This window comes from Bos mutus, chromosome 18 (genome assembly GCF_027580195.1).
Source record: "Bos mutus isolate GX-2022 chromosome 18, NWIPB_WYAK_1.1, whole genome shotgun sequence".
In the NCBI taxonomy this organism is placed as follows: Eukaryota; Metazoa; Chordata; class Mammalia; order Artiodactyla; family Bovidae; genus Bos; species Bos mutus.
The window spans coordinates 48,770,707-48,784,533 of NC_091634.1; the positions used below are offsets into that span (position 1 = coordinate 48,770,707).

General features: G+C 56.9%; 1 protein-coding gene across 4 annotated transcripts in view; it reads right to left on the reverse strand.

The window, feature by feature from the left end:
- ZC3H18 (zinc finger CCCH-type containing 18) overlaps window positions 1-13,827 on the reverse strand; it is a 42,796-nt gene that overhangs the window by 3,896 nt on the left and 25,073 nt on the right. For 2 of the 4 annotated variants that reach the window (XM_070388566.1, XM_070388567.1), the window contains 6 exons: window positions 13,169-13,431; window positions 3,929-4,120; window positions 2,671-2,796; window positions 2,187-2,291; window positions 1,075-1,218; window positions 731-790 (listed from right to left, as the gene is read on the reverse strand). In XM_070388566.1, the coding sequence (XP_070244667.1) occupies window positions 731-790; window positions 1,075-1,218; window positions 2,187-2,291; window positions 2,671-2,796; window positions 3,929-4,120; window positions 13,169-13,431 (890 nt within the window). The remainder of the gene's footprint in view (window positions 1-730; window positions 791-1,074; window positions 1,219-2,186; window positions 2,292-2,670; window positions 2,797-3,928; window positions 4,121-13,168; window positions 13,432-13,827) is intronic. The other 2 variants (XM_070388568.1, XM_014477201.2) reach the window with 1 other exon arrangement.

Here is a 13,827-nt window from a genome sequence, read left to right on the forward strand (position 1 = left end):
AAGGGATGCAGGACGAGCAGACGCTGTGTCAGAGATGCCCCGAGGGGCTGGCTCAGGAGGCTTGAGACACGGATGGTCTCCTCAGTCAGGAGGCTTGAGACATGGATGGTCTCCTCGGTCCAGTCCCGTCACAACCCAGGCTATACGAGGGCTCCACTCCCTGAGAAAACCGCCCACCCCACGTCCTGAGCTCCAGCGGGGAAGGCAAAAGGCAGCCTTTTGTACGTAGTATTTTTGGCAGTGCTGGGTCTTCGCTGCCGCTCAAGGGCTTTTTCTAGTGGTGCACAGGTTCAGTTGCCCCGTGTCCCCTATGCTGGTGGGTGGGTTCCTAACCACTGAACCACCAGGGAAGCCCAGAGCCCTGCCTTCTTGAAAGTTAGACAGGTTGCAGACCTACTCGGAGAGATTCAGGCAAATGTGTATACCACATGCTGCCTACAAGTGAAACAGAAAATTGAATTCAAGGAATCTCAGGGCTAATCTGATACCATCTTCTTTTTAAACTAAATGACAGAATTCTCTTCTGCTTGTTCCTGTCTCAGATTTTTTCAATAGGCTGTCCCCCAGCTGCCTCGGCCTGCTCGTCCTTGCTGGAGCTCTGCGGAGCCGGAGGGCCAGCCTGAGGGAGGGGCCGCGCCCACCCGAGGTGGCCTCTGCAGGGTTTCCTGGACCCTGACTGCAGGCAGAGGCTGCCGGGATGGGATGGGGGCAGGAGAGATGTGACAACAACCTGGATCTGGAACTGGAGCCACTGTAGCTGCTGCCACTGCCGCTGCCGCTAACCGTGCGCCTGCAACACAACCAAGAGGCCGCGGCTCACGTTTCTGGGGCCTCAACACACGGCGCCCCCAAAGCCAGGGCTCAGGGACTGGCCACCGAAATCAGGTGGGACTCGGATTTCTTCTATAGAGGACTCCCTCTCAAAGTGAGTCAAACCACACCCCCACCAGCTCCCACTCCCCTGCCACCACCAGGAAGGGACTCCGCCGTCAAGCTCCTGGGACACCAAGGCTGGGAGACATGCCGAGTCCCTGGGAGCACCCCTCCCCCAGCTCTGGAAGGCGGGACACTCACCTCCTGGGGGGGCTCCTGGCCTGCCGCTCCCTCCTCCTGGCTTCCCGAGGGTCTCCGCCGGGCTTGGTGGGCTCGGGGGCAGTGGTGGTTTTGGGGGCCTGCGGTAGGGCTGGAGGAGGGGCTGGCTTCTTTAGCAGCTTCTCTCTGTCATGTGGGACACAGCGAGCTGAGACCCTGCTGGGCAGGCCTCAGCCCTGCTGGCCAACCTCGGGGAGTGGGTATCACACACACACACACTTCCCCTGCCCCCTGCCCCCTGCCCTGAGGCGTTGTTTCCTGCAGACCCCACCCCACACCAAGCATCACCTGCCTCTTCCTCAAAGGCAGAAGGAGGAAGATGGGGGCCATTGGGAGAGCTCTGGAGGAGAGCCCACCAGCCAGGCCACACTCCTTCAGTAATGGCACCCTGACCCCTGCCCTGCATGGCGGGGGCGGCGGCCCTCAGGGAAGGCTGGGTGTGCTCGTGTGTGGGGACCTTAGGCAGGCAGGAAAATGGCCCCAAAGCAGTTCTTCATTGTTGCATGGGGAAGATACCCTGCCAGTGTTGAGCGCCCTGAACACGTGTGGGCGAAGTTGCCGGTGGGACACAGCGTCTGGGTTACGGGCAGCTGCCCAGCGCGGTGGCAGGACTGCCCACACACAGCCCCACCTGTGAGGCTTGGGGCCGGGCCCGGCACTGCGCTGGGATCTCGCGGCCGATGGCACTGGAGAGGTGGCTGCAGTGTCTGGGATGGAGGCTTTACCCCAACACCATTCACTTTTTAACAGGGGGCTGCCCGAGGCCCCGGAGCTGACCCTGCTCAGGAGGAAGCCCTGCAGCAGGGTTGGGGCAGACCTGTGCAGGGACAGCCAGTGTCGGGGGCAGTGCTCCCTGACCCTGCATGCCAGTTGCCATGCGGTTCATGTGCCAAGTTCTAGACGCTTCTAACCTCTCCCTTCGACACGTCTGTTGAGAAGGACCAATGGCAGGAGCAGTGAAGAAAGTAAAGGATGACAGGGAGCCTGGCAGGGCCATGTCCCCAATGGAGAAGAAACGTGGCCCATGGCCTGAGGTCCAGAAATCGAAAGGCCAGGCCTGCCCCTCTTCCCCAGGGCCCATTGGCAGAACTCACCCTGCTTTCGTGGGAGGTGGAGCTGGCTCTCCCTTGGCTCTGGCAGGTCTGTGTGGGGAGGGCGTCGGGGATGGCGATGGGGATGAGGAGAAGGACCGGGACCTGCTGGGGAGCAGAGGTGTGAGGGGGGCACCCCACCGTCCACGCCCTGAAGGGCAACTACTCAGCCTGGGGTGGCTCGTGCTCATTTCCTGAAATGCACCTCTGGTGAAAGATGCTGGGGGCAGACAGCACCCCATCAGCTGTCATGGGGGAGCTGGCGGGGACGCTGCCGAGCATGGGGCTCTCGGACACAGCCTGGGGGAAGGATCAGCAGTGAAGAAAGTGTCCCTGACGTTGTGAGAACAGCTCAGACACGGCTCTGTCGTGGGTCCAGCGTCACCCACTGCTCACACAGGGCTGGCTATGGGTGAGCCCCACACCCTGGGATCGCCAGAACCCCCAGGTTCCTCAGCTGGGTTCCACACTTCTCCCCACAGCTCACCTGGACCGGCTGCCTGAGAATGAGCTGTGCCTGGAGGACCGGCTGGAGTAGGAGCTGTAGGACGAGGAGCGGGACCGGGAGCGGGATGAGCCGGAGCCGGAATAGGACGACGACCGTGAGGAGGACCTGGCCCGGGGAGAGCAGAGGTGAGGCGTCTTCCCCTGCCCTGCTAGCGCAGACGTGCCCCCGCTCACACAGACATGCGCCCTCTCACACAGACGCGCCCCCGCTCCCACAGACATGCCCCCTCTCACACAGACGCGCCCCCCGCTCCCACAGACATGCGCCCTCTCATACAGACGCACGCCCGCTCCCACAGACGCACCCCTGCTCCCACAGACATGCCCCCTCTCACAAAGACGCCCCCCGCTCCCACAGACATGCCCCCTCTCACACAGACGCACCCCCGCTCCCACAGACGCGCCCCCGCTCCCACAGACATGCCCCCTCTCACAAAGACGCACCCCCGCTCCCACAGACATGCGCCCTCTCACACAGACGCGCCCCCCGCTCCCACAGACATGTGCCCTCTCACACAGACGCGCCCCCGCTCCCACAGACATGCCCCCCCTCACACAGACGCGCCCCTGCTCCCACAGACATGACCCCTCTCACAAAGACGCACCCCCGCTCATGCAGACACACCACCTAGGGGCACCTTGTGGACACTCTGCGGTCCAGCCCCCTTCTCGTGGGAGAGGTGCTCAGAAACCAAGATCTAGGTGCTAGGTATGCTCACTGTGAAGAGTGACACAGCTCCCAGGCCCTCGGACACAGAGCCAGGACATGTCCCCGTGAGTGCTGATGAGCGAGTCTGACCCAGGCAGATACACACGTGTGTATCTGCGTGTCCACCAGGGCAGGTAGTGGAAATGCTGAGTCCACAGACACCTCCAGCCTCCTCCCTCTTCAGGGAGTGCCCCCACTCTCACCGCCCACAGCGTCCTCGTTTGTGCAGACCTGGTGCACACACACACCTCAGAGCTGCCGACGTGAGCTCGCAGGAGATGGGTGAACTGACTGGACACCGGGTCAGGCTGCTCTTGGCTCTTCCGCCAGCAGTGCCTCTTCCCTCGCTGACCCTTGCCCAGGCCTGTGCTCCGCTCTGGGCTGCCTGCACCCTGGCTCACCTCACCGTTTATTCTGGGGTTCATGGAGGCCTCGCCTCAGTGCTAAGTGTCAGTCCTGTTAGCTGGCGATGCTCCAGAACCCGGCCTTGCTGAGAAGACACACACTCAGTCCTGCTGACCTCCCTTACCTGGAGGAATTGGAAGCAGAGGCCGACGAGGCTGATGTTTTTCGACGCCGTCGAGCGCGGCTAGGGGAGACTGACACCCCGAGTTTCTTCTTCGGAGACTTGGACCGGCGCCAGGGGTCCTTCCACTCGTCGGCTCTCTTCACCTGGGGTCCTGTGGACGCAGTCTCCTTCTTTGGCGGCTCAGCTTGACGGCTGAAATCACAGAGGGGTTAATAGGTCTGGGGCCACCTCCCACTAGACAACTCTGCCATTTGGTGAAAGAAACTGTGTGGGGGGAGAGACCAGGACCTACGGGCTCACTCCAGGGATGCCACACGCAAGGCAGCAGGCGCTGTCGACGGGAGACCGCCCCGGAACCGGACACGCGGGGCTCTCTCCACGAGCACTGTCTCACAGGGCCACGGGGGAGCTGGCCACCCAGCAGTGCCCCTCAGATCCCCACCCTGCCCACAGCACAGACGCTGGGCAGGGCGGGAGGAAGGGGCCCGTGCGTGTGCGCCCTAGAGACAGGCGCACGATGGCAGCACCGTCAGCACTTAGGATGCTAACGTGACTGAAGAAATCCTGGTTTTCAAGTGAGTTAGAAACTCTGTAAATATAAACCTCAGCCCTGGATACTTCCTTTGTTCCCAGGCAGGGCAAGTCAACAGTGTCAGAACAACCTGCCCCCACCACAGGTCACCACCAGTCGGAAACGCTCACAGCCGAGCCTGACAGGAGAGTGGGATCAGCTGAGTCCTGAGCGCATGAACAGGGGTGGGGGCCGGGCGGCAGGTCAACACCCAGAGCACAGGGTCCCAGACCAACAGCAGTTCAATACCAAGGTACCTGCTGGCCTCGTGACACATCGATCAGATAAAAATCACAGAAAGTGAAGCAGGGCAATAACCCCCGTCATCCGGCTCTCTTGGCACAGCCGTTCCTAGCGTGTCCGAGTGTCCCCTCTGCCTGTGTTCATTCTCCACCAAGGACCCTGCAGGTACAGCCAGGGCTGCTCGGAGACAGCCCCACCTGGAGTGGACCTGCCTGGCCACGGACAGCAGTGCTTCACCGTCAGGTGTCACATAACCTGGACGCTTCTCTACCGTTAGCTATTTCTGTGTTTTAAAACACAAACAATAAAGTCACCCTTTCTATTAAGTCTTTATGAATGCCTTGTCTTTTTGAGGGTAAATTTTTAAGATGTGGAATCAGGGGGCCGCAAGAGGCAACCTTTTAACAGGTTCTTGCTAAGTTATCAAATATTTTCCCTGGAAGTGAAAGCATTTCACACTGGGCTCAGCGTGGTGCTTGCCCCACACTCCCTGCCTGGGGACACTGGGGTCCCGTGTCACCAGGAGCACCACCGTGCCCAGAGAGGAGCACATCTGACTCCTGAGAGCTCTGCACACAGAGCGCTTCCGGGAGGCCACTTGGGGGTTCGGCCATGCCTGTGCTTGGCCAGTCTTCCAGGAAGCTCCTGGGGTATGACGATGGGAACTCCCTGCTGTCAGGTATTTTCCCAGGCTACCGGCTTCCGCTCACTGGCGCTGCTGACACTTGTTCCAAGTGTTATCAGCTTCGTTCAGGCTCACAGAGCCCTCTCCACCTGAGCCAGGCTGGCTTCTAGCTGACTGAGAGGCACTGTCTTTCTTCTTTAACCCCTCTCCTGCCCCTGCAGTGTGGTGTGCTGGCTGCCGCGCTCTGTGCGGGCCAGGGTGGGGGTGTGTGTGGATATTGTGAGCCTGGCACTTTCCCGCCCACAGGCAGGGAACCTGCTTTCCCTCCAGAAGGTGTGGGTGATGCCATCTCCAGGCACAGATTCTTCTTCAGAGGGGCTGTGCTCCCCCATTCATCTGTCTTTTCTTATTCCAGAATCTGATCTGCACACAGGACCACCACATCATGACAATTCCAGACATGCTAATTCTCAGAGGCTTCTGGAGTGTCCTGCCCATCTACCTAGAGAACAACTGTAGCAGCACTGTCAGCCCTGCCTGACCCGTGGGGCTCTGGATCAGAACCGTGTCGGACATATGAACAGGGTCCTGACACTTATTCCCACTTTCCATGAGTGCTAGCAAAACATCAGTTTTATTCACACAACATAAAACAATCACCGCCTGCTGATATCTTCAGAACTTTTCAATTAGTCTATCCACCAATGCCATGCCAACTATCTGCTAAGAGCCCCCACCAGGAACAACATCCAGCATTTAAAACCACCCTAAGGACACTGAACGGAGGCATAAAACCCTGTAACTCGGCCTCCACATGCTGAGCCACTGCCCCGCTGGCTCCAAGCGTGTCCTCCTGGAAGTGAGTCCAGGAAGGAAGTGAAACCCGCGTGCTGACTTGTGCCAGTCCCAGGCCATCCCAGGCTGCTTTCACCTTTACACTTCCTGTGCTGTTCTCATTCTGAAAAGACAACAGCAAAGGAAACACCTTGGTCACTGGTATTTTCATGAGTCATCAAAATGGCCCAGCTCTGTCAACCTGTGGCTCTTCCAATACAGGGAGAGAGAAACAGCTGGGCACCGAAGGCGTGTGTGATTCACACTGGAGCCGTGTGAGTACTAAGGGCTGTGCGTCAGCAACAGGGAAGCAAAAGAACGCTGGACCCTCTCCCCTCGCAGAACACAGCACCCATGGCCAGACAGGTGGCCGCGCAGCCCCCCAACCTCTGAAAGGCAAGGCTTCCTCACTCTGGCTGCAGTAAGATGGTCTGGCTATCTTATGAGCGCCAGAACCAGACCTGGAAGCATCCCTTGAGCTCCACATCTCCGGCTAGTGTCATGGACGGGCCAGAGCTGGCCTTGCATTGACTGAGCTGAAGGCCCATGCCACTTTCCTTTAGCTCGACAACGAGCCCAGGACACTCGGGAACCCATTCTCCAAGTCCGCCCGTGTTCCCCAAAATGTGGGAAACCGGGCTCCTGATTTTAATTAGTATGAAGAAAACTATTTTTATTTCTTACTTCGTTTCTACAGTGACTCACCATGACAAATTACCTGGTGTGTTACATGTTAAGGGTGTAAAATTTCCTTTAAAAATGTATTTAAGTTTAAAAGGTGGAAGTTTTTTTTTTAATCCCATGAAGGTTTTTTGACCACAGCACGCAATTTGTGGGGTCTTAGTTCCCTAGCCAGGGACTGAACGTGGGTGCTCGGTGGTGACAGCATGGACTCTTAACCACTGGGCTACCATGGAATTCCTGGGAAATATCTTAAAATATGAATCAATAGTGTAGGTGGTACCTGGATACAGAAAATCATGCAGGTGGAACACCTGTGGGACAGGGAGGGCACTTTGCAGACCAAAGTGGGATGTGAATGAGCCAGCTGGGCCCCAAATCGCCTCCCCCGACTGGGGTCTCAAAACCAGGGAGAAGTTTACAAACTATAAACAATCATTTTAAAGACAGATGTTTTGGGAAGAAGGACTGGATGAACAATCAAGAGAGTTCATTCACAATACTGACTGGGGAAGCTGTCCCTAGACTACTGGGGAAGGGCAGGGGCACCAGGCAGGCCTGCGCTGTCAGGCTTTGGGGAACAGGGACAGAGCATGGGGCCGAGTTGGCGCCCGACATGCAGCTACTGCCTGGGCTATCCTGCTCTCCGACAACACCAAGGAGAGCGGAAAGAGACCTGGGAAACCAGGCAGCCGCAACAGCAACTACATGGGGACGCAGGACGGCAGGCACACTGGGCTCTTCCCACAGGCCACCCGCCCACAGGAAGCTGGGGCCACACGGGAGGAAACCTGCGTGCGCTGGGACAGCTGGGAGGAGGACAGCCGTCAGCCATGCTGGCACTGAAAGCTGACAGAACAGATTCGGCATTTGCATAAGCCCTCTGAACAGAGAGGAGGAAACACCTTCCCATCTCTGAGCAGCCCTCCCCCTGGCCAAAGCCACGAGCAGTCTTATCTGCCAGGCTCCTGAGCCTTTATTAAGGCCACACGAGAGGGACACTGAGGAGCAAAGGGCCTGAGTCCCCTTGAGACACCAGGGCAGAGGTGTGAGGCGCGGCGGTCACAGTCGGGGTGCCTGAAAACCCTTGAGCAGCGGCCTAGCTTGAGGTCAAAGACAAGAAAAGATAAAAAGGAGGAAGGTTCTCTTTTAAGATGGAAGGGTGATGAGCTCAGAGAGACGCGCAGACAGCGAATGGGCAGCACGTCAGTGGGTTTACCCACTGCACTCGCTCACGCCTCCCGCGGGCCCTTCCCCACGAGTTGCTCACCTCCAAACTCTGGACAAGGTCACCCTGGGTCCCCGTGGACATGGAGCCGGCTCCCAGGATGGTCCCCAGGATGCCATGAGCCTGAACAACCTGCCCAGCAGCCTCCTCCAGGCCAGCAGCTCCCAGGGACCCATGCACAGACGAGCAGGGAGCAAACAGGCCCCCCGACTCCCCCCACAGGGGCCTGGGACGGTGAGGGCAGTTCCCAGGGAGGGGCATCTGGGACCACAGACCCATCGCTTTATTCCTCAGACTTGAAAACAAATTTTGACTCCACCTCGACGTTGGACTTTTAATTTCTGGGTGGGGCCTTGAAGACTTTGTTTCCACAGCGAGGCCCATCGTTCCCAAGCCCACTAATGCTGAGGAGCAGCATTAGTCTGGGGTGGCCCTGAGGCCCAGCGCGCTCCCACCGTGGAGGGCAGTCATAGCCTGACTGCTCTTGTGACCTCATGCATTGACGCAGTTCCCACCAAGGCCGCTTGTAGGCACTCGGGTCAGAACTTGAGAGAGACCACAAGTCTCTCCATTTTTGGGCAAACTCTGTGCATCAGTCAAGAAGTTAGAACACAGGATCCACACAGATCCACTTTTCCTTGAGAATGCCCTGGGCATAACTTTCCCAGAGGAGGAAGCAAGCCATGACTGGGAAAGAGGAATGAGATGAGAAAGATAAACAAGGTTCCTTAGCTCCCAGGAAGTGTGTCTCCTGCTAGCAGAAAGTCCGAGCTGGGATCAAACTCCTTAAGTGCAAGGATGGAGCCAGTGCGGAACGGGAGGCCCCTGTGGCCTGGCCAACACGGCAGTTGTCTGGGTGTGAGAGCCTGGAACCCTCGGTGTTATTTAGCAAAGGCGGGTAACACCACCATGGGATCCCATGAATTCCACAAGTAAGACAGATGGCACTGAAGGTGGAGCTGCCACGGCAAGAGGTGAGGTGCTCGAGGAAACAGGGAGGGAAAGGCCACCGAAAGCAGAGGGGGACCTGATGTGTCCCACGGAAGTCAGAGGAGACCTGAGTGGCCATCACCCTCGGCCAAGCACCAGTCTGAGCCAGACGGAGAGCGTGGGCCGTGGCTTGGTCAACTGAACAGTAACCTCCATGCTCCCAGGGCCTTGAGACTCCCGGGTGGGCGCACTTGAGCAGGTCACCTCTCTGGCATCCAGGTGACAGTCGCCAGGCCATGGGGAGTGTGAGGAAGTGGGAACAGCACTGCCTCATGAAGAACCCTGGTCCCTAGGCGATGAGAAGCTGGGCATTTCAACCCCAAGGGACCCCAAACCTCTCACTGCACTCGAATGCTCAGTAAACAGCTTTGAAGATAACAGGCAGTCTGGGCGAGTCCTCGGGAAGGTCCCGGTTACTATTTGTGTCTGGAATGACATTCATCCACCTGTCTGAGAACATCCTCCTTTCTGTGGCGCCCTACCCACAGAACACACCTGCCGGCCTGGCTGGGAGAAGGTTTCATGGAAGTGCTCCTCCGTCACAGCGATCCTCTCACAGAACTGGCTATAGGCTCTGCTCTAAAAACAGCCCAGTTATAGAAGTGGGCAAGATGCTTGGAAAGGCCCAATCACGAAGGTAAGCCTCAATGAAGGTGGGGGTGCCGACTCCAAATGAGCAACACGGGGGCTGGCCCGGAGGCCTGCAGAAGCGCCAACAGGCGGTCCCTGTGGCAGCCGCTCCACAGGAGGCAGCTCGGGCAGGTGAGGCGGGGGGTGAGGGGGACCCGGCCCGGCAGAGCCAGGACCCACCCTGCTGTGTGCTGCTAGCCCCCTTCCGGCCACAAGCTGGGTTTTGGGAGCTCTCACTGGTCGTGGATATGAGGGAAGATCCAGCGCCACACCCAATGGCATCCTCTTCTCCCACGTGTGGAACCTTCCCCGACAGACGCCGCCCTGTCCACAGCCCGCACGCAGCAGCAAAAGCTATGCCTTTTCCTCTCTCAGGTGTGTGCCGCTGCGTGCTCAGTCACGTCCAACTCTCTGTGGCCCCATGAGCTGTAGCCCACCAGGCTCCTCTGTCTATGGGATCTCCAGGCAAGAATACCGGAGTGGCGTGCCATTTCCTCCTCCAAGGGATCTTCCCGACCCAGGGGTCAAACCCGCACCTCTTGTGTCTCCTGCATGGGCAGGCAGATTCTTTACCACTGGGCAAGCTGGGAAGCCACCACGTTCTCTACATCCAGCTGCTGACGAAAAACTGCCAACCTGTTAAAGGCTAAGCAAACAAACCCTTCCATAAAAGGGAGGTCATGTAAAGGAATTACGGCAGGGAGCCTGGCCACCTCCTGACACAGTGGTCACACCAGCTTGGGCTGATCAAAAGAAAGGAAACAGGAGACTGTGTTGGAAATTCTGCTCTGGTGAAACCCCACCCTTCAGGCTGGTGGCAGGGCTGGTGGGGCCCCAGCCAGGGTGATCAAAGATGAAATTCAAGACTTCCAAGACCAGTGAGCCAGGCTGAACTGAGGCCAAGCGATGGAATGTGCCCCTCTACTGAGGGCAGCAGGGGGTCCGCAGGAGAAGAACTGAGCCCAAAGAAGGGAAGTGAACCAGGTCAGAGGCCGGCAGCAGAGCACACCAGCCCATGACAAAAGCTGCCTCTGATTTGAGGAGGAATTCACAAAGTTCCCTGAACCCTGACCCTCTAGTTCAGCTGTGCTGTCGCTGAGCCCTTCCTCATAGGAGACCCTGTCGCTGTGCAGACATCAGATCTGGCGGCTGCTCTCAGTGCTCCACTGCTGGGGGCCAGGCCAAGACTTGCCACTGCCTTCAAGAAACCCTCCTTGTGGGTCTGATGTCCCTAGACTTCCCCATGGAGAGTGAACACAGGCATCTGTCCATGAGCTACAGGTAGTCTCTGACTTATGATGGCTAGACTTTTACAACAGTGGAAAGCGGCATGCCTTCAGGAGAAGCTGTGCTTTGAATTTTGCATTTTGATCTTTCCTGGGCAGTGAGCCACAGCTCCTCCTCATGGTCACCCACATGTCCACAGGGCAGACGAGCTCTTCTGGAACCAGGAAATCCTTTAGCTTTCCACCTTAGTACAACTTTCCATAAGCCTCATGAAAGATTCCACACTTTACACTGTTCAGTAGATCAGATGCATTTTTAACGTACAATGGGTCTTTCGAGACAAGACTCCTCCTAAGTTGGGTAGGCCCTGGGGTCACACACAGACTAACTCCTGGCGCCCCCCTGTGCCGGGCCCTGAGACTGCAGTGCCCTGTCAGGGTTCCACTCTACAAAGACCACAGAGGACAATAGGTAAGCAAGTACTATGAAGTCAGAAGGAGATAAGAGGTGTTAGAACAATAAATAAAGCAGGAATGGGGGTGGGGTGGGGGCAGACCTCTTTGAGTAGCAGGTAAAGCCCAGAGGCAGGGGAATGGCAGAGCAAAGATGGAGGTGAGCCTGGTCAGAGGAGGCAGAGGCTGGCCAGCGATGTGGACAGAAGGCAGTGTCTACCAAAAAGGGGCTTCAAAGGGCCCCACAACAGAAAAATTAAAGAAAGAACTCTTTCAATACATCTAAAATATGATTTACTCTGAATGTTCTGAAAATATATCACTTTGCCCAACATTAGGAAAAAACAGCAAATTCAGGGAGGTCAGTTCACTATCACCTAAAGAACGAGAATAGAACCCATACTTAACAAAAGACGAGAATGAAAGACTATATGGTCCTGACGTTTACTTTCAGAAACACAGGACAGGACTCTGTTCAATGGCAAGGACAAGAATCAGGGATAAGAGTCTGGCTTTTCCACCAAAAACTGTTAGAACTAATGAACGAGATTCAGTGCAAATGCAGGATACAAAATCAATGTACAAAAAACAGTTGTGTTTTTATACACTAACAACTACATAAAAAATAAATAATCCTATTTATAATAGAAAATAATAAAATATTTAGAAATAAATTAAATCATAAGACACTGATGAAAGGAACTGAAGAAGACACAAAACACTGAAACACACACCAAGCTCATTAAATCAGAAAAATATGGTTACAACGTCTGTGCCACCCACACCAATCTACAGATCCAGTGCTGTTGCTGCTGCTAAGTCGCTTCAGTCGTGTCCGACTCTGCGACCCCAGAGATGGCAGCCCACCAGGCTCCTCCGTCCCTGGGATTCTCCAGGCAAGAACACTGGAGTGGGTTGCTATTTCCTTCTCCAATGCATGAAAGTGAAAAGTGAAAGTGAAGTTGCTCAGTCATGTCTGACTCCTAGCGACCCCATGGACTGCAGCCCACCAGGCTCCTCTGTCCATGGATTTTCCAGGCAAGAGTACTGGAGTGGGGTGCCACTGCCTTCTCCACAGATCCAGTGCAGTCCTAACCAAAGTTCCAATGGCATTTTTCATACAACAGAAAAAACCACCCTAGAGTTTTGTACGGCACCACAAAGGACTTGAAATAGCCAAAGCAATCCTGAGAAAGAACAGAGCAGGAGGCACCGCACCTCCTGATTAAAGCTGTGCTAAAAGCTGTAGTAATCAAAGCAGTGTGGCACCGGTGTCAAAACAGAAGCACAGATGTAAGCAGGAGGCAGAGGCCAGAAACAAAGCCCTTTATATCCACGCAACTAATATTTGCCAAGGGAGCTAAAAACACTCAACGGGGAAAACTGGACAGTCACATGCAAAAGAAATTAGACCCTATCGTAAACCACTAATAAAAGCTACCTTGAAATGGATTAAAAAAGATGTGAGATGGGAAACCACACAACTCTTAGAAGAAAACAGAGGGCAAAAGCTTCATGATATGGGTCTTAGCAATGTTAGATATATGATGTCTAAAGCACAAACAGCAAATGCAAAAATAAACCTGCGGGACTGCATCTAACTAGAAAGCTTCTGCACAACCAAAGGAGGGGTCCAGACAGCGCGGGGAGGCCAGCCCTCTACCTGGGTGCGCAGCCTGGCTCCGCAGAGCGCCGCACGGGGGCTGCCGCCCCTCCCGCAGCCCTCCCGCTCCCAGGCGCCGGAAGGCTCGGTTCCTACCTGGGTGGCTGCGGGGAGCGGGCCTTGGGCTTCTCCTTGTCCTTCTCGCGCTCCTTGTCGCGGTCGCGGTGCTGCCTGTCCTTTTCGTCCCGCTTGGCGCGCTCGCGCTCCCACTCCTCCTTCCGCCTCTGCCGCTCCTTGTCCCGCTCGCGCTCCCGCTCGCGCTCGCGCTCCCGCTGACGCCGCTCCCGCTCCCGGTCCCGCTCGCGCTCGCGCTCCCGCTCGCGCTGTCTGTTCTCCCGCTCCCGTTCTCGCTCTCTTTCCTTCGTGGAAAAGCCAAACACACCCACACGCGGAATCAGACCCTCAGAAGGGGAGGCGTGGGCAGGACGCGAGAGCGGGTGGAGGAGACAGAACACCTGGGTGGGGGTCTCGTTTCTGCGCCAGAAATGGACTTGAGGCCACATGGGGGGCCCGCAAAGCAGGCTCTCCAGCATCAGCACCAGGTCTGTGGGCCTGGCAGGCCTCCTGGACCTCAGCTCCTGTCTCGAGAGGTAGACACCAAGGTTGTGCACAGGCAACCCAGCCTGGGGCTCAGGGGACCCAAGCAGGCCCCGCACCCTCTGAGGCTGCCCTGGCTGGTGGGAGGCACCTACAGCCCTGTGGCCCGGCCCCAGTGAGTGAGGAGTCTGCTCTAACCGCCGGGGGAAGGGGCACAG